This window comes from Crocodylus porosus, unplaced genomic scaffold (genome assembly GCF_001723895.1).
Source record: "Crocodylus porosus isolate Cpor-Errol unplaced genomic scaffold, CroPor_comp1, whole genome shotgun sequence".
NCBI classification, from domain to species: Eukaryota; Metazoa; Chordata; order Crocodylia; family Crocodylidae; genus Crocodylus; species Crocodylus porosus.
Window position 1 is genome coordinate 244,076,706 of NW_017728886.1, and position 23,023 is coordinate 244,099,728.

Sequence of the window (23,023 nt, forward strand, 5' to 3'; positions counted from 1 at the left end):
GCCCAGAACTGGACACAGTACTCCAGCTGTGGCCTGACCAGCGCCGCATACAGGAGGAGCAAGACCTCTCTGGACCTGTTAGTGATGCCCTTGTTGATGTATGACAGGGTGCGGTTGGCTCTGCCTATTGCTTCGTCGCATTGGCGACTCATATTCATCCTGGAGTCAATGCTGACTCCAAGATCCCTCTCTGCCTCTGTGCTGCTGAGCGGGTCAGCCCCTAACCTATACCCATAATGCTGGTTCCCTCTCCCCAGGTGCAGCACAGTAATTTCTACTAGCTTTGTATTCTGATCTTCTTTATGCCCTTCAGACTCAAGATTTTGAATGCCTGTTTTCAAATTTCTCCCTCTTTTGTCATTTTATTGCAAAGATGCTGATGATGAAAATAATCCCCAAACGTCCATTTCATAAGAATCTGAGTTGTCCCAGAAGTGCATATCTCTGCCATTTTTATGACCACCTCTGTTGTTAATGGCCTTTCAGAGTTTCCTTTCTAAACTTATTTTCAGGGCTTTATGCCAGACAAGACATTATTTTTTTTTCCTGTGTTAAAGTTTGAAACAAATCTATCTGAACATTTTTAAAGTGATAAAAGTGCAATTCAATTTAAAATCTGACAGTTTTTTGTACTCCAATACTTCCCACCCTCCCCACAATGGACAGTTTTCAGAGCTTTTAGCTTATATTTTGAATGAACTTTTTGGTAGTATGAAAAAAGAACAAATGGTTTCGTTTAGTAAAATGGATATGGCACATTCACAGTAACATTTTGTCATAAAAACATCATGTTTCAGTAGTAAGGTAGATAAATTTAAGTTAGAATGAGACCAAATAGCTTTTCCATTCTTTCCTTTCAGTTCACAATTTTAGCCTACCAGATTCTTTTCCATTCCATTTCATTCCGTTCTTTTGTTTGTTTGGTTTTTTTACTGTGCAGAGTAGCTTTACTGCAATATCCCTGAATTTTGTGTCACTCTGATGTAAATTACAGGCATCAGTATTAAAATCAATGGAATTGGACCAATATAAAAGTATACATGATCAGAATCTGGTCCAATATTGCAAAATGCTTTCAGTGGAAATAATCCACTTCAGATCCTTAAACACAAGGCAAAATGTAAGCACAACATATTGTTATGATCAGGGTTGGATGAATTCTTGTTGATATTGATTGGATGAATGTACAAAGCAGTTATGCTTCTTTTAGAGTTAAATAACTACAGCAATAGGTATCATTGTCCAAAATAGAGCTATATGGAATGGCCACCAGAAATGGACTTGCGAAGAATGGCTTTTCACACTAGGTGGAGGATTTTCACTCAGGTCAAGGCTGAAAAAAAGCACTGAAAGCCTGTATCATTTTCATGAAATTCACTGTGTGTGAAACTAGAACAAGCTAATACAGCAAAAAGCTCAAAAACCAAAACAAAACAAGGAGATAAAGAAGCAGAAGCCAAAGGCTAGCCAGAGAACCCAAGAGAGAAAACAGAGTTGTGTTGTCGGTAGGGGAAAAGAGGCTTGGACTACTGAGGAGGGAAACTGGCATCTGTACTTCAATTACTACTGCATTCAGAGAAACAGGACTTCACTCATGCTGAACAAATATACAGGATTGCACTGAAGAAATGCCTGGTTCTGGCATCCATTTTCCCTCCTAATGAAAACAACCTACAACATTGTGATCATTGACTAAGTGCTTTGATTAAAAGGACTAATGTGTACTGGGGCAATATAAATGTATACCTGTACATACAAAATTCCCATTTAGACCCTAAATTAACATTCTGATTCCATCTGCCATACTAAAAACATTAATTAAAAACAAATATCATGTGCAGCACAGCCTTCTTGAAGCAATGGAAAAAACAATATGCAAAGACTTTGGAAGACTTGGGGCAAAAGAGAAGACATAGGGTGCATCCAGATAAGCGTGCAAGTGCCTTTTGCCCCACCTCAAAGCCCTTTGAGGAGGGGCAACAGGCACATGCGGGAAAAAAAAAATGTTTCCCGCACTGCAAGTTTGCAGCACGGGGAAGAAAATTAGACCTCTGGATATCCAAGGGTCTAAAAAACTTGAAGCTTAAAAAGGGGAGCAGGGCACAGTCCTGGGCCATACCCTGAGACAACCAGAGGATGGGTCCTCTATGGAGATGCTCTGGCTGCTGGAGCATCTCTATAGTTGGCCCATTGCCCTGGTGCTGAAACATGCAGCCGGCCAGGCTGCATGCTTCAGCACCAGGGCTCCGGTGCTGGTGAGTAAGGTGTTGGGGGGGCTGGAGGAGGGGGGAGGGTACCATGGGGGGATCCCAACAGCCCCCTTAAAGCACTCTGACCCCTGCCATGGCCTGCCCTCCCCCCGCTAGCTCCCCAAAGCCCCTGCCCTGGCTAGCCCATCCCCCCAAGGTTCCTGGATCCATGCCTCCCCATACTTAACAAAAAATAAACAAAACCCTGGCACTTACTGGAAGCTGGAGCTGCCTTCTGGCTGACTGGGGCCTTGCCCGCACAGTGCAGGGCAGGCTAACAGCCCCAGCAGCCCCAGCCTGGGCCTTCCTGCTCCTATGTTGTCCTGTGCTGCCTGGGGGGGCTGTGCCAGGAGGCCCTGGAGCGCCCCCTTCCCTTGCTTCTAAGGTAAGCAGCGGGTTTTTTCCCCCATTTTTTTCCTGTTCTTTTTCTGAGTTTTTTTTTTAAGTGATGGTGCCTGGGGATGTAGGGTTAGCCTTGGAGGCCTGGGGGTACAAGGTGGGGGTGAGGCTTGGTGGGGTATCCATTGGGGGGTCTAGGAGAGCAAGGGGTAGGGCTGGGTGGGGCAGCAACTGGGAGGGCTGCAGCAGCTGGTAGGGGATAGGTCCAGGTGGGGCAGCAATTGGAGGGCTGCAGTGGGGCATGTGGGCCTTGCAGGGGGGTTGTAGCCCCTGTGGGGGGCATTTGGCTCCTGTTGGGGGGCCATACCTCTTATGTGGGGGCTGAATCTCCTGCTGGGGAGCCATACCTCTTGTGTGGGGGCTTAATCTCCTGTTGGGAGGCCAAACACCCTGTTGAGGGGCTGAACCCCTTATATGGGGGCCATCACCCTGTGGGAGGGCAGCAAAATATGTGTTCATGAAACACGTATTTAGAGTTCACTTTATTATTATGATAAGCGACTTACTTAAACACTATAGATATATCAATAAAACATTGTCCCACTGATCTCTGTCTTTCTCTCTGTCTCTCTCTCTCTCTCTCTCTGTACAGTGGTCTTTTGTTTTACTTATGGAGGAACATGGATTTGGGGGTATTTTACAGAATGACTTCTGGATTTTTTTTTATCAGGGATTTTTCAGTTTTCCAATAGGGAAAACCAGAATTCCTGCTAGGGAGGCCAGTGGCAGGACCCTGCCTGGTCAGAGCTGGCACCTTGGACCCAGCTGGATATGGCTGACGTCCTGGCCAAACGGGGTCAGCCAGAAGGACATGCTTTGACAGTTCAAAGCAGGCCACCACACCCAGAACCTCTTCCGGGTGACAGCTGCTCAGATGGCTGGGCAGAGAGCACACATTGCAGTAGTGCTGCACAGAGGCCAGCCCTGCAACCACAGTCCACTGGCAGCTGGCCCAGAGGGGCAGATGCCTCTACTGGCTGTGCAGTCCCCATCTGGGTCTGGCAGGTGGGCATCAGGTCACAGCCAGGCAACAGCTCCTGCTGCTAGACTGCTGCAGTGGGTAAAGGGTGCAGGGAACTCTCAGGGCTGCTTCAACAGTCCAGCTGGCACAAGGGGTAGTGTCCCCAGGTACCAATTGGCTGGGCCCCAGAAGCTCCTGAGAGCCAGTAGACCTCAGCTACTTGCCAGGGTGGCTTTTTATACTGCTGAAGCCAGGACAGGGTAGCTTTTTATACTGCTGGGGACAGCACAGGTGCTGGCCTCAGGTTCTAGCTCCCGCTGGCTGCAGATCCAGGAGAAGCCAGGTAGGGTTATTTTGCCCCAAGTGGTACAATTTACTCCACACCAAAGTGCATGTCCAAGCCCACGTCCTGAAGCAAAAAGCCCCAGCTCAAATTTGCACCACTTCTATTTGAGCTGCTGCAAGCACACATGCTTGCATATGTGGACGCACCCATAAAATAAAAAATGACAGATTTTCTTCATAGATTGAAATGAAGGAGTAAAACAAGAATAAAACAGGTACAGCACATTCGCAAGTAAACACATCTATAGACCAAATAGTGTCTTTATTTTTTAATTATAGTATGTGCAAGATTAGGTCATTTTAAAAGGTCCACAGGAGGAAAAGGATGGGGTTGATGAGTCTAGAAGGGGCTGGTGGGTTGGCAGGGAGAGTTGCCTGGTCCAGGAATAGGGGTGGGATTAATCAGAGGGGCTAAAAGTACCCTGGGCATGCTCAGTGGAGAGTGAGTAGGAAAAGGACAGTCACAGGTATAGGGTACGTGGCTGGGTTTTCCCAGCCCTAGGAGCTGTGTTATGACTATGTGTAGGCTTTCCATAGATGGGGTTAACCCATTTTAGATCTAGTTAACCCTAATCAATCACCTGCTAAGGTGAACTAACTTAGACCATGCATGCCATTTTTGGGCAATTTAACTCTGTGTACACCTACATGCCTGGGAATTTAGCTTAGCTTAACCTTGGTTAGGTTGATCTAAATGCAGTACTTATACTTACCCATAGTACGCAGCCTGTTTCAGGTACCTAAACTCCTGAGGCAGGCAGGAGTTCAGACACACTGGAAGGTTTAATGTTTTCTATTAATCACCTCAAAATGCTTCTCTTTCTCCTCATTTTTTCTGTTTAGAGTATCTAGATGCCTAAACCCAGTCAAATTAGATAGATCATAAGCAAAGAAAATTGGATCTACCCCAAACCTACAAGTGCAGTGAGTTAGCTGACTAGCATATATGTGTAAAAGTAGACTGAAGTGGATCATCAGAAAAAGTAATTCTTAATTTTATCCAGTGTTGTTGTGATTGAATGAGATGACAGGTGAAGGGAAATGCATGGCGAAAAGTTCTTCCCAGAAGCAGAAACCCAAAAGAACTTGAAAGGTACACTGTATTTTTGTTTGTTTCCTTTCCTTGTTCCTATTTTTAAATGATGGTTTTCAAATTGAAATGTAAGCCAAAATATAAAAAAATTGTATGTCTATGAATGTAATGTAGTGATTTACCAATGGAGTGAATTAGCAAATGAAAGGGTTTTTTGTTTTGTTTTGTTTTTGTTTAGGTCTACATCACCTCTGTCTTTACCTATGGTGATTTTAGAGGCTTTTCAAAAAGTGAAAAAAATCCCATATTCCATGTAGGAGCATGGTCTTTTCACCTGTGGAATTTACTTAGGGGAAAAATACCTAATCATTAATACCAAAGGAAGATTTTATTTCCTCTGATACACTGGGTATCGCTTTATCGAGAACATTTGGCTTGGATTTTAGAGACAGATTATCAGAACTCAGTGGTGAACCAGTAAAAAAAGGAGAATACTCCATTTTTTTTGTTTATCCACAAGAATATCTATAATTCCTACTCATGACTACAATTTTGCATGGGATAATTGGTTTATTTGAAAATTATGATGAATAAAATCTTTAATAATTGTACTTCTGGGAGATGAAATGAAGATATAAATCTGTTTCTGAATCTTAATAATTTTAGCCTGCCCTTGAAGTCTGTATAATATTTTATTTCTCAAATTAAAAAAAAATAAATACAATATTTTTTCTATATTTTTTCCAGTCAAAAAATATATATTTTCTTAGGGCTGAATGGCATGAGAATGAAGGAGAGCTCCTTTTGCATTCTAAGTATATTCTGAGTTGTAAACTCTCATTCTGTTTTACTGCTAATCTATGACAACAAACATCAGAACACTCTTTACTTGGCATTTGCTGATTTTAGTGAATTTTATCCTCTTTTCCTTTTTTTTTTAAAGAATTTCTATTTAAATAAAGTAGTGAAATTCATTCTGGGTTGCCAGAATTTCATTTATTTGTTTGTGCCAGACCTTACTTTAGTATGATTCATAATGCAGAAGGAGGAAAAATGATGTAACATTTCTACCTCTAAGAATGAAAACACACAGGTCTAACTTAACTATACATTATGCATCTAATGTGTAAATATAAATATAGTATATTTAAAAGTTTCCCAAGCGATGTGGGTGTTAGTGTGAATCTAAGTTAATAGCTTTGTTCTTCAAAGGCTTTATTTAAATTATTCATGATCAAATATTATTAGAATTATATTAAAAATTCTCCTGCTCCTCACATATAGAAACTGTTTATATCCATAACTGCAGGTAATATTAGCAGTGGAATAAGGTCTTGGGTTTTCTTATAAACTGAAGTACAGGAGTTTATTTCTTTTGTCTACAATTTGACTTTTCCCTGAGGAAGATATGCAACTAAATATTGGGATCCTTTATTCTACTAGATATAAACCAAATTCTCAATAGAAATCCCTATTTTGATAGCTCTGAATGCTTCTCCCATATTTAATACAGACACTTTACCCCATAAAAAAGTGATTTAACTTTCTCTGTACAAAAAAACCCCAAAACAAACAAACCACAAAAAACAATAAAATTGTGAGAGGCAGCTTGTAACCTTGGAGACACAGCAGTCATGGTTTTTATCCCCAAATGTCAATCTATATTAACAACTTAAAACATTTTTTTTACATTTTATTACTATAAAACTTGCAGAACATTTAATTTATAGCTAAGATTTGTATAGTGAACCCCCTTGAGGATTTTATTTATATATTCTGAAATACGATATTTTCTTAAAAGTGTTGTGTTATACCGTCCACATAGAACTATTCTTACCTGTGTCCTTAACAGAACATTTAGCTTCAATACCATACAAGAAATCCATGAGAAATCGTACTAATTTAAAAGCAAATCTCCTTTAGCCATTTCCCCTTGCACCAAGTTATGTGATGATATGAGCCATTGCATTAATATGGATATTTACACAATAGAACATTGCACTTGAGGTATTCTAAAAAGAATAAAACTCAACATAGCAGGAGGGTAGGCACTGATAACTCCTTGTTAGAGCTGTGGCACAAAGGCAATTGGAAAATGTGTATTATCTGCAACTTTTGCAATTAGAACTGCATAATTAGCCTTGAGTGATTTTTTGAGTTACAGCAGCCTGCTGCAGCTGTCTATGAGCCATAGCTCTTCTCATACCCACCTATCATTGTCTCTAAAATGTCCTGCATGTCCGGGCTTTGAGAGATTATTTTCTGAGGGTAATAGTATAGCCATATTCCACCTATCTCCTAGCCAGATTACATTTTAGATTGCCATTATGCCTTCTGGTTCTGTCATCTGGAAAAGGGCTGGAAAGCTCTGACGACCCCATTCTCATTCTGCACACAGTTTATGTAGCGCGCTCCGGACACATGTGGCCCACAAAGACTCTATACATACCATAGTGCTTTACATCCCTTCATTTTGAAACAAAATATTTCACAATATCCCTAAACTCCATGCATCCATCCATCCACACACCCACCTACCTACCTACCAAGAGTGCCCTCTTTCTTTTTCTTCTGGGAAGTAGTGTCTATGGTAAACTGTAAAGAAAACAAAAATCCCACATTCCCCTTAAATATGTGATGGGGAGTGGGAAGGAAAGGCCTAATATGGATTTATAGATAAACATTTTTCTCATTCAGGGATCATTTGAAACCTAAAACAGTATTATTTCAAAACTGGACTTAAAGTTGACCTATAAACACAACATTATTTTGAAGACTAAGTAGTATGCAGCACTATAATGCTACATTTAAAAATGAAACCAAAGTATCACCACACTGACCTTACCTAAAAATAAAATGTTAATTTCAAGCAGAGTTCTGAAGTGATGCCTCTATAATAAAGCTAGTATAATAACCAGAACAAAATTTTTTATTATACTCAACTAAAATGGGTCCCTGAGACTGTTTCTCTGACATCCAAGCAGAAAAAAGGCCATTAAAAAACCCCTTGAAATTACTTTTGAGACAGATGAGAAAGTATAATCGTTCTTTTAAAGTTACATAAGTGTCTTAAATTCTTAAATATTAATGTGGGTTTTGATTTGGTGAAGTAAAAGGGTCTTTATACACAATAAACAGTAGATTTTCCCTTATTCATATCCAGTTTTCGAAAAAATAGAGTCCGATTCAGCAAGTCTTTTCTAACATAGAAATCTTAAGTCCATTGGACTTCTGTTCATGGAAGACTTATAGAACAATCCATTAGCTGACTTATACTGCAGATGCCTCCCAAATAAAAGTCTTAAAAGAACAAGCCCAGTCATTATTGTCATTTCCATACCTAAGCATCTTGTTTCGGTTCCACTCCAGAGTCCAGAAGAGAGACATTCCCTTACAGCAGAGCCAACGAGCATATATCCTGAATCACATGTAAATATAGCAGTAGATCCATATGTGATTTGAGTTCCAATCTTATTTCCATTTGGAGGGGTAGGTAGTTCTCCGCAAGATATAACTTTAAGATACAAAAAAAGGAGCATCGTATTAAAAAACTCACTAAATATATATTTTTAACTGGTTAAAATAAATACTGAAGGGATTCTGTTCTGTGGTGAAACTAAAGAAAAATCTGTGAAAAACTAGAAATTATATTCTATGGACTCATGATAAACAGTTTTAGATAATCAGTGTTATGAAGAGACCTCAAGGCTTATCTGGTTCAACCACCAATATTTTAAACTAACTCTTTAAAACCATTTAAATAAATAGTAAGAGTACTTACGTAACTACAAATCATTACTCTTTAATACTATTTCTGTGTGTAGCACTTGTATACATGTTTTATTGCTCCTTTTGTGTTTGCAAAACAGCACATTAAGTTTCTTTGGAAAGAACTTACTTCATCTTTAACTTGTAGTTCACAGTACAACACATGCTCTAACATTTAAAGAATACAAAGTCTTAGTACTGAACGAGTTGTTTTGTTTTTTGAGTCCCTTGTCATATTAATCACAATCCAGAATATTTCCTAATCCAAAAGTTCATAATGCTGATTTAAACAAACAAACAAACATAACATACTACTGAGAGGATATATTTCAGTGCTGGCACTGAAAAAAAAATAGTTGTTCAGGTAAGTGTGAAGTCTCTGTACAATAAAAAGGGCAGGGTTTACACCTTTTTTTCCCCTAGCAGAATTGAAAAAAAAAAGTTTTACATACAATATTTTGACAAAAACAAACCTATATTATTTCAACACAACTTTCATTAGAAAAAAAAATTAAAAGCTTTCCAAATCAAATTTGAAATTTCCAGGAGGATGCAAAAGTTCTTCCCCTCCGCCTGCCAAAATTATTTCTAAATATCGTAAACTGTCCTATTTTGAGTCCTAATTTAATAGTTTTAGCATTTAATTCTAATTTTGGATCACTACTTTTGTGTGTATAAATAAACTGATGTTCTTTTTTAACATACTGAAATGAAAACATCCCCAGAATATAACTGCAAAGGACCATAGTTCATCAGCATCTTTCTGTACTCATTATGTTTAAATACACACATACTAAAAGCATTGATGTACCTCTCTTTCCACAAAAGTGTTAGATTGTTTATACTTAGTTTCCACGAAATTCCATAGGGACAATATTTCCAAACTGTCTAAATGTTAAAGTAATTTTAAATCAGCAGATGCTCATATTTGCTTCCTTTTAGTTACTTAAGACTGAGCAGCCTACTTGTTTAAAAGTACTTGTTTCCATTGCGGTTCTTATTTATGACCTCTCTCTCTTCAAGCACATATAGCCAGATATTAATATTAAGATACTGGCTTCTCTTAGGAATGTTCATGAAAAATAATTTATCCCAACTTCCCTATTCTGCAGAGGGAATACGAAGGCTGCATCATTCTCCTAATGTATCTACCGTTTTGCCTTTTCCAGAATGACCTGCATTATAGCTAACCCTCAGAGAGAACAATCCCTGTTACCTGAGAACACAGGTGGACATTGTACCTGGCCCCTGGAGAGACTGTGAAGAGTGGAAGGAGACCTGCTTTGTCTGACACACTCCCTTCAGTGTCTCTGTGCCATACACTTTGAGATGATAGTAGTGTGGGAATGGGCCTATTATCACAAGTTTAATCCACCTTTAATTAACAATAATGGATATTAGTTAACAAGAACTGATAGCAGAAATACCCATAGTTATGATGTAGGACGTATTCTGCTCTCCTAGCCAAACTGAAGAAAACCAATAAAGAAAGCTCATATAACACATACTCACTTTGGCAGTAAGGTCTCTCATTTCTCCAACTCCATGTTCCATTGGCAAGACACTCGATGGATGCTGGCCCCAGACCATAATAGCCTGGATCACAGCTGAAAACAACTTTTGTTTTGTACTCATAATGTGAGCCATTCACTATTCTCCATCTCCCATGCTCTAGCGTGAAGGAGTTGATGCTTGGACAAGTAACAACTTCAATAAAAAGACAGTTAATTGTGGCTCAGTAAGTTAACAGTTACAGGAAATACAAAATGCACGACTGTTTTTGTGAATACATTATTAAATTTTTATCACAATGGTTTCATATTTGGACTCTGATATCTTATTGCATAACCCACAGCAGTTGATGGAAGTTGTGTAAGCGGGCACTTTTATCACTGAGTCAATACTGACTTAATGAATGGGGAGATCAGACACTGTGCTCTTGGTAAGAGAGGAAATTCTATCTTTAGCATCTGATACAAAACCAAGACACTGCTTATGGCCATTAAATCTTGTAGAACTTTGCATTAAAGTAGGGCTGTTCAGTATAGTCCTGGCTACATTTCAATTTAGAAATTACTTTCTATCTATATAAATTCCTTTTCTGATTTTTGAATGGCTATTTTATTTCCTTTTTTTGTGATTTAAGATTGCAGCTGAAGAATGTCATTACATTCATTTCATTACAGATGTGACTGAATACTGCTCCCTTTTTCCATTCTCCTCTTGACATAAGAAAATGTCTATAACTTACTAAAAACCCTGTAACAGAGTTATGGGTATAGCGTATGTTTCCAGGGCATCTGTCTTCTCCCATCTTTCCTTAACAAGAGTGAATGAGGACTCATCTACACTCGGACAGGTATCTCTGCCTCAGTCTTTCAGCCCCTTCAGGTTTACATAGCTAATAACTTTGGTTGTTTCCACTTATCCCTGTGAAACTTCAGGTACACTTCCTCTTTGATATCCACATAGTGGACATGTCTACATGAGTGTATTAATGTGACACAAGAGATGCTGGCGCATATTGTGCTGCAGTTGATTGTTCCCACGTGTCACTTTTACATGTGTGCCCAGGATCAGGGCATGTTGAGCTGGGGTGGAGCAACCCCAGCAAGCAGGGGCCCAGGGAGTCAGCCTGCCAGCCTGGGGCTGCTCCAAACCGGCTCAACGTGCTGCCAAGGAGATGGCCGGGAACAAGGGTGCTTCAGTACAGGGCTAGTTGGCAGGCAGCCACCACACTGAAGCTCCCATACTGACGCACCCTGAAGTATTTACAAGTACTACTGTGCTCCAGAGTTAATTAGTTTAATCCAGATAAATAGCCCTGTATGTGTAGACACTGAGATGTTTACTGCAGAGCTAATTAGGTAACTGCAGTAAATGGCTCATGTAGACGCGCCCAGTGTGGAGTTCCATGGATTCAGTTATTCTGCACTGGCATCACATAGCTGCCCTTAAAGCGCAGAACCTCTGGAATTCTGGGGAGGGAATGTGGTTTAAACATCAGCAAAGGTACTGCTCAGCCATCTCTGAAAGCCAAGCATTCAGTAATTAAAAGGGTCAGGCTCTGCTCATTTATTCTGATTTGACCATGTGGCTTCCACAACCTTTGAAAGTAGGAAAGTCATGGATTTGGTCAAGAATGATCAACTTTTTAGCATTTGAAACATATTTGTTTTGTAACTGCAAGATGATGTTTTGAGAGAGAGAGAGAGAAAGAGAGAGATCACTTAAAATATTTTGAGACTTTTCTTTTGATTAATAAAAATACTGTGCAGTTCTGAATCATGAGAGAATTTCTATATGCTACTTACCTACACAACGAGGTGTTTTATTATGATTGCTCCATGTACCATCTGGCTGGCAGACTGCAGTAGTAAGCTCCTTGGATGAGAGTCTATACCCATCATTGCAAAAGTAAGTAACACGAGTGCCAACTAAGTAATCTGTAGTTAATATTCCACCATTTACTGGAGCTTTAGGAATGCCACAAGATATTGCTGAATTGAAACAAACACAAACACAAAAGAATTAAATTTCATCTCAAATGCTTTGAAATTCATCAATATATATTAAGAGCACACAGACTTACCTCTAGAAAATTTAGAGGCATGAAAGCATGGGAAGCTCACATTAATTAATTTGTGCTTTTAAAGACATTTGGGGTGGGAAAAGAAATGAAAGTTAGAATTCTGTAACTGACCAAATTGCAGAGGATGATGGAATAGAAAAGATCAGGAAAAAATGTGGGGAACATAGTCAAGTGGCTAAGTCAGTGAACAAACTCTAGAGAATTGGTTCTCAACTTTTTAGACAGAAGGCATGCCTTGATATACTCAAGGCACCCCTCAGAAAATACTAGCTTTTACTTTTCACTCTTTTTCGACTACAGAAAAATCATAGAGTCATTTTACTGTTGCAAAGAACTCAGAAAGCCCATAACAGTTCAGAATGTTTTTAACACTATGAATTCCTGCATGAAATCTCTGGGTTTATCTTGAGAAACATGTTTGCATCCTAACAGCACTAATACTGTATGGCACCCAGTGGCACCCTTGCAAAAGTCTCAAGGTACCCCAAGGTGCCACGAAACCCTGACTGAAAATCACTGCTCTAGAGAATTGGCTTCCACTTTTGGATGTTCTTCCCCCCTTCTTCCCTTCTCCCTTCGCCTTACATTTGAACAAGGTGCTAGTAGTATACTTTCATTTTTTTTTCTATCTACAAAATGGAAATACTAAAGCTTAGTCACCTTTCATAAAATATGTTAAAATCTACAGATGAGAAGTGCTATTATACTGAAAAGTGCTCAATATAATAATAAATATTATTATTATTATTATTGTTACTATTATTATAAAGCAAGGATCAAAGGAGAGCAAAAAACTGCTCATATACCATTGTTACGCTTGCTGGGAACATAAGTTTTAGATGCCTGGTCACTGGCAAAAACCTGTAAGAGGCAAATTAGCAAAAAGTTTTAAAACATTATTTTTTCTAAATAAAATATTGTTAGGTCATCTTTAGAAATCTCATTGTATTTATTCTTGTTATCTTTCCAAAGGGGAAAAAAAACCCCATGAAGTTCTGGACTCTACACTTTAGGAAGGATGTGGAGAAGCTTGAGAGGGTGCAGAGGAGAGCCATGCACATGATCAGAGGACCAGAGAACAGGTCTTATGAGGAAAGGCTGAGAGACATGGGTCTCTTCAGCCTGGAAAAGCGAAGGCCCCAGGGGGACTTGGTGGCGGCCTATAAGTATATTAGGGATGTGTACCAGGAACTGGGAGAACATCTGTTCACCAGGGTACGCAAGGGAAGATAAGGTCTAATAGTCACAAACTCCAGGAACACCATTTTAAGCTGGACATAAGAAAAAACTTCTTTACCATCCAAGTCCCCAGAGTCTGAAATAGATTCCCCCCAGAAGTGGTGCAAGCACCTACTCTAGACACCTTAAAACAGACTTGGATGCTTATCTTGCTGGGATCATTTGACCCCAGCAGACCTCCTGCCCTTTGGCTGGACCCAATGGTCTTGTGAGGTCCCTTCCAGCCCTAATGTCTATGAATCTATGAGAAAAAAAACAAAAAAAACATTGTAAATAAAAATATATTGCACACAAAATTAAACCTTTATACAACACAAAACACATGAAAAATCATTTCTGTATTATTTCACCAGATTCCAGTCTCATATAAAAAATGAGAATCTGTGCCCATGAAAACTACTGTATAATAAAACAGCCACACATTTTTTCTCAAAAGGCAAAAATTTTCTCAGTTTATGTTTGAGAAAGGGGTCATGCACAATCCTGATATTGATATAGTAGTTGACCACTGAAAGGGGAAAAATGGCAATATAGCACCTAAAGTTAGTATCTGGCTGTGATGCTGATAGAACTATATTTACTGAAAATGCTGACACAGTTGAAACACCAAGCCTTTCACTGACTCTAAATAATGCTGCTCATCTTGGAAACCTTAGTTTGCTGGTGTGTTGAAAGTACCATTACTGCAGAATACAATTCCAATATGACTATCTTAGGGTTTCTAAAATGCTCCACACCATTTATTCACTAAAAAGGTGAATAGGTCTTCATGCTGACATCTCATTTGGATATAGCCCTTTCCAGATTAAAGAGGCACTGCTAGATTTTTCTTTGTTTATATAAAAACCATTGACATTAGTAGACAGTTGTAGTCATATCGTGGATCTTAGAGGTATCTCTATAATCATCAAATTTAGTTAAATATTCTTTGATAGCTCATTCCACAAATAATGATTCTTCATTTAGAGTGTCCATCTCCAATTTCCACAAAAGGATCTGAGGTGTGGACAGTGTCCACTCAGTCTGTGAAAGACCAAAGAATTGAACTTGGGGCTTGTGAGTCCTTGGCTAGTCTTTAACCATCTTTCCACTCATTACACTTGTTTCAAGCCATCATATCCTTTCTTGTTTTGTTAAGCAGAGTGGAGTTTTGTAACTTAATCACAGAAAGAAAGATATTATATTAAATGTCATAGTCCCACTGCTTTGCTTCTTAAAAGGAAATGAGTATCAATTCAATCATAAAAAAAATATTGATATGGTCCACCATGAGATAAACAATAATGCTGGTTAATTGATGTTGATCCATAATATTACTTTAGCTCATTAAAATCATTAAATATTATTCCATTCATTCTAACATCTTTAAGCAAAGAAGAAAAGCACTTTTATGAGCAAGCTGGTAGCTACAAAATGCATGGCTATGAACTAAATGCCACCATGAATGATATCATTGTATATCAGGCATTAACATGAGAAATCCAAGGCTTTTGGACTTTCTACTGCTGTAATAAGAACTGGAAAATGAACATCTACCAACTACAAATCTTAATAGCGAGGACACCAATAATTCTTTATACTACACAGCTGTGTATCTGGATGACTTCAATAGATACCAGCCATAATAAATTGGTAGTGTAAATTATGCATCTAGGGAGCAACTCACAGACTAAGCCTCTTTTTCAGATGTCTTCCTCCTTTTTTGATCCTAAACAACCAGGGGCTTTTTACTCAGTTAAATAGAACACCAAACAGATCCCAAAACTTTGCTTCTGATGAAAGATGATAGCAGTGTTTCCAAGAAGCCTCAGAAACTCCATTCAGAAATTTTCCTTACAGTCAACACTTCCCTATCCCCATCAGCCATGAAGTCCTCTTGACTGAATCTACACCTAAATGTGTTGGAATTTTCACAAAACAACCTGGATTGCATGAACTAGAGAAGATAGAGATGATATGTGAAGTGCAGAGCAGATCCCAGAAAACTGTTTCTGCTTTTGACAGTTGTTATAAAACATATTACTCATGAATAGGGAACTACCAAAATTGAGGTGGCTACTGGCAGATTTTGCAGGGAGACTGGGGGCAAAGCAGCCATTTTTATGGGCCAAGCCTAGTACCCCCCCTCCCCCACATACCTTTGATTGGCTGAGGGGCCCCAAAAGTCCTTCCCTGCAGGTTGCCAGATGGCTTCTGTGAGCTGAATACAACAATTAAGCCCACAGATGCCATTAATTGATGCATTATTAAACAAGCTAAGTGGCCATTAATGGCTTCCATAGGCTTGATCAAGCCTGCAAAGTCCTTAATGGCCTCTTAGAATTCTTAATAATGCATCAATTAATGACTTCCATGGACTCCATCAGGGGATTAAGCCCATGGAAGCCATTAATTGACATATTATTAGAATTCTAAGCACTTAATTAATGGCTAAAATGAAATATCTTATAAAGCAATATAGATCATGAATTGCAAGTAATACCAAATATATTCACTCCATACACTTTATTAATTAATACCATTCTAAGCACTTACTTAAACTCTAAACTGAAATACCCTATGAAAAAAGCTATGCACGACATGAATTGTAACTAATACCAACTACATATACTTCAATAAAGGACATTATAAAAAGGAGTCGACTGAAACTGAATGTTAACCTTGAGACAGATAGTTTATGCTATGTATTAAATGCAAGCATGCTGCATCCAGCCACAGTCACTGGAAACATTCTCTGTCTCTTTGGGGTGAACACTTGTCCATCACCCTTCTCAAATATGGAAAAAAATGGAAAGCTCTTTGATAACCAAGTTAGTTGGGAGAGTGTTACTGGCCAATCGCTCCTCCTATCACCTCATCTTCAAAATCAGAATGACGATGCTGAAAACAGGTTCTTGTCATTACAACAAAGAGCTTGGGTTGTAACAGAACCTAGTTTGATAGATGTATCCATAACCTATGATGGTCTACAGAGGCATGGGTTACTGTTCAAGACATCAAAGATCCTAAAATGCCACAGCACTATAAGACTCTTGAATGAGACCTACAATTATGGGCTGGCTCTGTTTTGTCTCCTTCATTTAAAGAGCAGATTTACTTGACACAAAAAATTTGCACAATTTAATTTACCCTGACATCACCACTCCTGTTGCTCTCAAATCCTTTGAACAGTGCAAGGCAACAACCTCACCACCAGCTTACAGGGCTAGAAAGTTGGGATTTGGAAGCTAACAGAAATTCACATGCCACTCAGTGTAATTTTAAATATAGCCATGTCAGTATGGGAGGAGGTTTTCAGTAGAGTCACACAGGGGTCTGTCCTGGGCCCAGTGCTGTTTAAAACTTGTTTATTAAAGATTTGGATGCTGGAATTGAGAGATTTTTGAGCAAACGTGCAGATGACGTGAAACTGGGAAGGACTGTGAATATGCTGGAGGATAGGAGCACAATTCAGAAGAATCTTGACAGACTGGAAAGCCGGGCTAGAGATAACAGGATGAAGTTTAATGCTGACAACTGCAAGATGCTATACCTCAAGAAGAATAACCAAAAATACAAAATGGGTGATCCTTGGCTGTATAGAACCACTATGCAGGAGGATCTGGAAGTCTCGGTAGATCCAAGACCTAATTAATCTGTAGTGAGAAGTAGCAGTAGCAAAGGTGTATGCAGTTTTGAGCTCCACCTTTTAAAAAGGAAGTTATGAGTCCAGCTGCAGGTGACAAAAATAATACAGGGCTTGGAAAACAAGCTCTAAGCTCTAAGCTTGCTTTCCAAGTAAGGGCTAGGAAGAGAGGGGATCAACCTGAGTAAGAGAGAAAAGAGCATCTTTGTGGACAGGCTCACTAACCTAGTGAGGAGGACTTTAAACTATGTTCACTGGAGGATGGAGACAAAAGCCCTGAAGTAAGTGTGGAAGTGGATGACCTGAAGGAAGCACAAGCAGGATGGGGCAAAAGGGGCAGCCTTTTCATTCTTTCTGAGAAAGTAGGGCAATCAGCTAGTTACCTCGGGTGCCTGTATATGAATGCATGGAGCTCAAGAGACAAACAAAAAGAACTGGAAGTCCTTGCACGGTCATGGAACTATGTTGTGATAAGAGACACTTGGTGGGACAGCTTGCATGATTTCAGCATTGTCATGGGTATAAACTATTCCAGAAGGGCAGGCAGGGAAGAAGAGGAGGAGGGGTTGTACTTTATATAAAAGATCTGTATGATTGCTCAGAGCTCCAGTATGAAACTGGAGATAAGCTTGTTGAAAATCTCTGGGTAGTCAGAAGGGAGAGAAACAAGTGTGAAGTTGTGGCAGGTGTCTGCTATAGGCTGCCAGACCAGAGGGATGAGGCTGATGGTGCTTTCTTCAAGCAGGTAGCAAGAGTTTTCTGATGACAGGCCCTGGTTCTCATGGGGAACTTCAATCGCTCTGACATCTGCTAGGATGGTAATACAGAAATGCACAGGCAATGGATCTAGACCATGCCAGGACAAGAAATGCAAAGACTGCCAACAATCTCCACCACTCCTACAATAACCACACCTTAAAATAGAGCCATCACCATTACTGGATCTTACACATGCACCTCCAGACATGTTATATATTTTATCCAGTGCACCAAATTCCCTAATGGAAAATATGTAGGAGGAACCAAACAACAACTGCACACTAGAATGAACAAATGTCAGAAATCCATTCCCTCTCCAGTTTCTCAATTTTAATCCCCAAAGGTAACTTACAAAACACCTTTAGTAGATGAGCCTACAATCTTAACTTCATAAATATACTGGATATAAAAAATCATGGACTCAATATAGACACTGGATTTATGACACATTACAACCTGCCTGACATCTGATTCACCAGGTACCTGCCAGACCTGACCTTTTATACTTCTCTTTTCCACACGTTCCTCCCCTCCCCGCTTTTTCTATCCTTTGTCTTCCAAATTTCCATCTGTTTACTTTTTCACAGACAGCCTCTTTTCTACCTTGGCAAACTACTACAGTAGTGTCTCCCTTACCTACCTTTGGCCCACCCCCCTCCCACCTCTATTCTTCCCCTTTCCCTTCCCTTCTCTATCTTTTGTTTTCCTAACTTCCACCCATTTAAATTCTCATTGACATCCCTATCACATATTAGCTTCTTTCATTCCCTGGAGATCTCAGAACAAGGGGGACTTCCTATGCCTAAAGAATGGGGATTGCACCTGAAAGCTTGCAACAAACTTTTTTCCAAATACTCTGTTGATCTAATAAAAGATATCACATCTACCCAAAAAACCTGGCTAGGCAATCTAGGAAGTTTCTGGAAAGTGTTGGGGACAACTTCCTGGTGCAAATGTTGGAAAGGCCAACTAAGGGCCGTGTTCTTTCTAGGGAAGACTTGGTAGGGAATGTAGTAGTGGATAGCAACTCAGGCAGCAGCAACCATGAAATGTTTGAATTTACAATCCTGAGGAAAGGAAGAATGAAATGAGAACACCAGAACAAGGACCCTAAATTTCAGAGAAGCAGATTGTGACTCCCTCAGGGAACAGATAGGCAGAATCCCCCAGGAGACCAGACCGAGTGGGAAAGGAGTCCAGGAGACCTGGCTGTACTTTAAAGAAACTTTACTGAGGGTGCAGGGATGAAACATCCTGATACACCGGAAGACTAGCAAGTATGGCAGAAGACCAGCTTGGCTTAGCAGGGAACTCTTCAGTGAGCTAAAACACAAATAGGAAGCTTACAACAAATGGAAACTTGGACAAGTGAATAAGAAAGAGTATAAAAGTATTGATCAGGCATGTAAGGGTGGAATCAAAAAAGACAAAAATGCAACTGGAGTTGCAGCTAGCAAGGAACATGAAGGGTAACAAGAAGGGTTTTCATAAGTACGTCAGTAATGAGAGGAAGATCATGGAAAGTGTGGGTCTCCTACTAAATGGGGGAGGCAAGCTAGTGACAGAAGATGCAGAAAAGGCTGAAGTGCTCAATGCCTTTCTTACTTCTGTCTTCACAAGCAAAGTCAGTTCCCAGACTACTGCATCTGACAGCACAGAAGGTGAGCAGCTGACAGTGGCAAAATAAACAGGTTATGGGCTATTTAGAAAAGTTGGATATGTACAAGTACATGGGGCTGGACACAATGCATCCAAAGGTGCTGAAGAAGTTGGGTAATGTGATTGCAGAGCCACTAGGAATTATCTTTGAAAACATGTGGTGATTGGGAAAGGTCCCAGATTACTAGAAAAAGGCCAAATATAGTGCCCATCTTTAAGAAAGGGAAGGAGGAAGATCCAGGAAACTACAAGACAATAACCTGAAAAATCTTGGAGCAAGTCCTCAAGGAATCTATCTCTAAGTACTTGGAGAAGGTGGTTATTAGGAACAATCAACATGGATTAATCAAGTGCAAGTCATGCCTAACCAACCCAATTGCCTTCTACGATGAAATTACTGGCTCTGTGGATGTGGGGAGAACAGTGGACATGATATACCTTGATTATAGCAAGTTTTTTATAGCACAGTTTTTTCAGTGCCTCCAAAGCCATCTATGGTCCAAGAACTCAGGTTCCAACCCTCTTGAAACCTAAGGGATGCAGAAGACATGCAAGGAAAGGGTTGCGCCCCAGGTGCAGCACTCTGCACTTGTCCTTGTTTTACTGCATCCTATTGTGTACTGCCAACTTTTCTAACCTGTCCAGGTCTGCCTGCAATCATTCCCTACCCTCCAGAGTGTGCACTTCATCCCACAATTTAGTATCATCTGCAAATTGGACTGAGTACACTTCACACCCACATCCAAGTCACTAATGAAGATATTGAAGAATACAGGTCCAAGGACCAAACCCTGTGGGACCCCACTATCCACATCATTCCAGGTCAATGCCGACCCATCTACTACCACTCTCTGGGTGTGAACACTAAACCAACTTGCCACCCACCAGACCATGTAAACATCTGTCACAGCCTCTTAATTTATTTATGACAATAGGATGAGATACCATATCGAAGGCCTTGCTAAAGTTCAAGAAAACAACATCCGCCTCTACTCCTGTGTCTAAGCATTTTGTACTCCTGTCATAAAACAAAACCAGATTAGTCAGGCATGATCTACCTGCTACAAATCCATGCTGGTTTCCCTGATGCATTATTTTTCCCACTGGAGTCCCAGAAATATGATCCTTCATAATCTTTGCAAAGACCTTTCCAAGGATGGAGGTGAGACTAACTGGCCTATAATTACTCAGATCCTCCTTCCTCCCCTTCTTGAAAATAGGCCCTTTTTCAGTCCTCTGGGACCTGACCTGAGTGCCACAAGTGCTCAAACAGCCATGCCAGTGGTTTTGCTATGACAATGGCCAATTCCTTCAGTACCCTTGGATGCAACTCATCTGGGCCTCCTGACTTGAAAACATCCAGTCCATTCAAGCGACTCTGCACCAAGTCAGCATCAACAGGCGGTAGGCTTGTGTCCCTCTGATGCCCATCTAAGAACCCATTAGAAGACTTATCTTGAGCCCTGTTCAGGAACACTGAGGAAGAAACTCATTGAATAGCTCAGCCTCATACCCCCTCTCTGTCACTAATTGCTCCTCCTTGTTGTTCACTAAGGCCCTCCATAAACAGTGAACATTCCCCATCTCTAGTAATTCAGTTTTACAGTGAGGCTCTGGAGAACGTTGAGTATTTACCATACCTTAGAAGCCATCTCTAGCAGAAGGCTGACATTGACAATGAAATCCAACATTGCCTCAAATGTGCAAGTGCAGCCTTTGGACATCTGAGGAAATAGGTGTTTGAAGATTCCAACATCAGATTCAAAATCATTCTCATGTTTTATTAAGCAGTTGCAATCCCTACCTTACTGTATAGAGCTGGGACATGGACAATGTACAGGACACACCTCAAATCACCACACACAGAAACACTTGCCCAAGTTGCAACAGAGTCTGTTGATCCTGGAATGGCCTCAGCAACCATCTTCAGAGCCACAGATAAAGCAATTGTGCAAGACAACCATTCTGTGAGGGATTGCCAATATATATATAACAAAACCAGCCCCAGGACCAACCCCTGGGGCATTCTACTTGATACCAGCTTCCACCTAGACAGAGAGCTATTAATTTCAGCCCAACAATCCAGTCTCCTTACAGTCCATTCATCCAACCCATACTTCCTTAGCTTTCTTGCAAAAGTGTTGTGGGAGACCGTAGCTGGTATCAAGTGGAATGCCCCAGGGGTTGGTCCTGGGGCTGGTTTTGCTCAGTATCTTCCTCAATGACTTGGAAGATAGCATGGAGTGCACCCTCTGCAAGTTTGCAGATGACACCAAGCTGGGAGGAAAGGTGAGTAGTAGATGCACTGGAGAGTAAAGCTAGGATTCAGAAAGACCTTGACAAAGTGGAGGATTGGACCAAAAGAAATCTCATGAGGTTCAATTAGGACAAGTCCTGCACCTAGGATGGAACAATCCCATGCACCGCTACAGGCTGGGGGCTGACTGGCTAAACAGCAGCTCTGCAGAGAAGGTCCTTGGAGTTACAGTAGCCAATAAGCTGAATATGCACCAACAGTGTGCCCTTGTTGCCAAGAAGGCTAATGGCATACTAGGCTGCATAAGTAGGAGCATTACCAGCAGACTGAGAGAAGTGAATCTTTCCAGCTGTTCGGCATTGATGAGACCACATCTGGAGTATTGTGCCCAGTTTTGGGCCTCCCACTACAGAAAAAATGTGGACAAACTAGAAAGAGCTCAAAGGAAAGCAATGAAAAAGATTGGGGTGCTGGGGCACATGACTGAGGAGAGGCTGAGGGAACTGGGCTTATTTAGTCTAGAGAAGACAGGATTTAATAGCAGCCTTCAACTACCTGAAGGATGGTTCAAAAAAGAATGAAGCTAGACTATTCTCAGTGATGGCAGATGACAGAACAAAGGAGCAACAGTTTCAAGTTGCAGCAAGTGAAGTTTAGGATAGATATTAGGAACAACTTTCTCACTAGGATGGTAGTAAAGCACTGGAACAGATTAGCCAGAGAGGTTCTGGAATCTCCATCCTTGGAGGTTTTGAAGACCTTGGTAGACAAAGCCTTGGCCAGGATGATCCAGTTGAGGATGGTCCTGCTTTGAGCAGGGGGTTGGACTGGATGACCTCCAGAGGTCCCTTCCAGCCCTAATTTTCTATAATTTTCCATAATTCTAAGTCATACAAGGAGATGTTGAAGGAACTAGACATGTTCAGTTTATGGAAAAGCTACTTAAGAGGAGACATGACAGCAATCTTCAAATATATGAAGGGCTGCCACAAAGGGGGAAAACACCATTTCTCTCTTGCTTCAGAAAGCAGAGTGTGGACTAATGGCTTAAAGCTGCAGCTAAGTGTTGGAGCAAAATTTTAAGTATAGGTGCTGCCAATGCATGAACTCAGTTTGATTGAGAGTGGAAAATTCCAT

The 23,023-nt window shown here is 40.4% G+C and overlaps 1 protein-coding gene across 1 annotated transcript in view; it reads right to left on the reverse strand.

Annotated features, from left to right (window-relative positions):
* Positions 1–23,023, reverse strand: part of CSMD3 (CUB and Sushi multiple domains 3) — a 332,707-nt gene that overhangs the window by 89,044 nt on the left and 220,640 nt on the right. The window contains exons 24-26 of the mRNA XM_019552043.1: positions 12,070–12,255; positions 10,268–10,462; positions 8,328–8,501 (exon numbers count right to left, since the gene is read on the reverse strand). Of these exons, the coding sequence (XP_019407588.1) occupies positions 8,328–8,501; positions 10,268–10,462; positions 12,070–12,255 (555 nt within the window). The remainder of the gene's footprint in view (positions 1–8,327; positions 8,502–10,267; positions 10,463–12,069; positions 12,256–23,023) is intronic.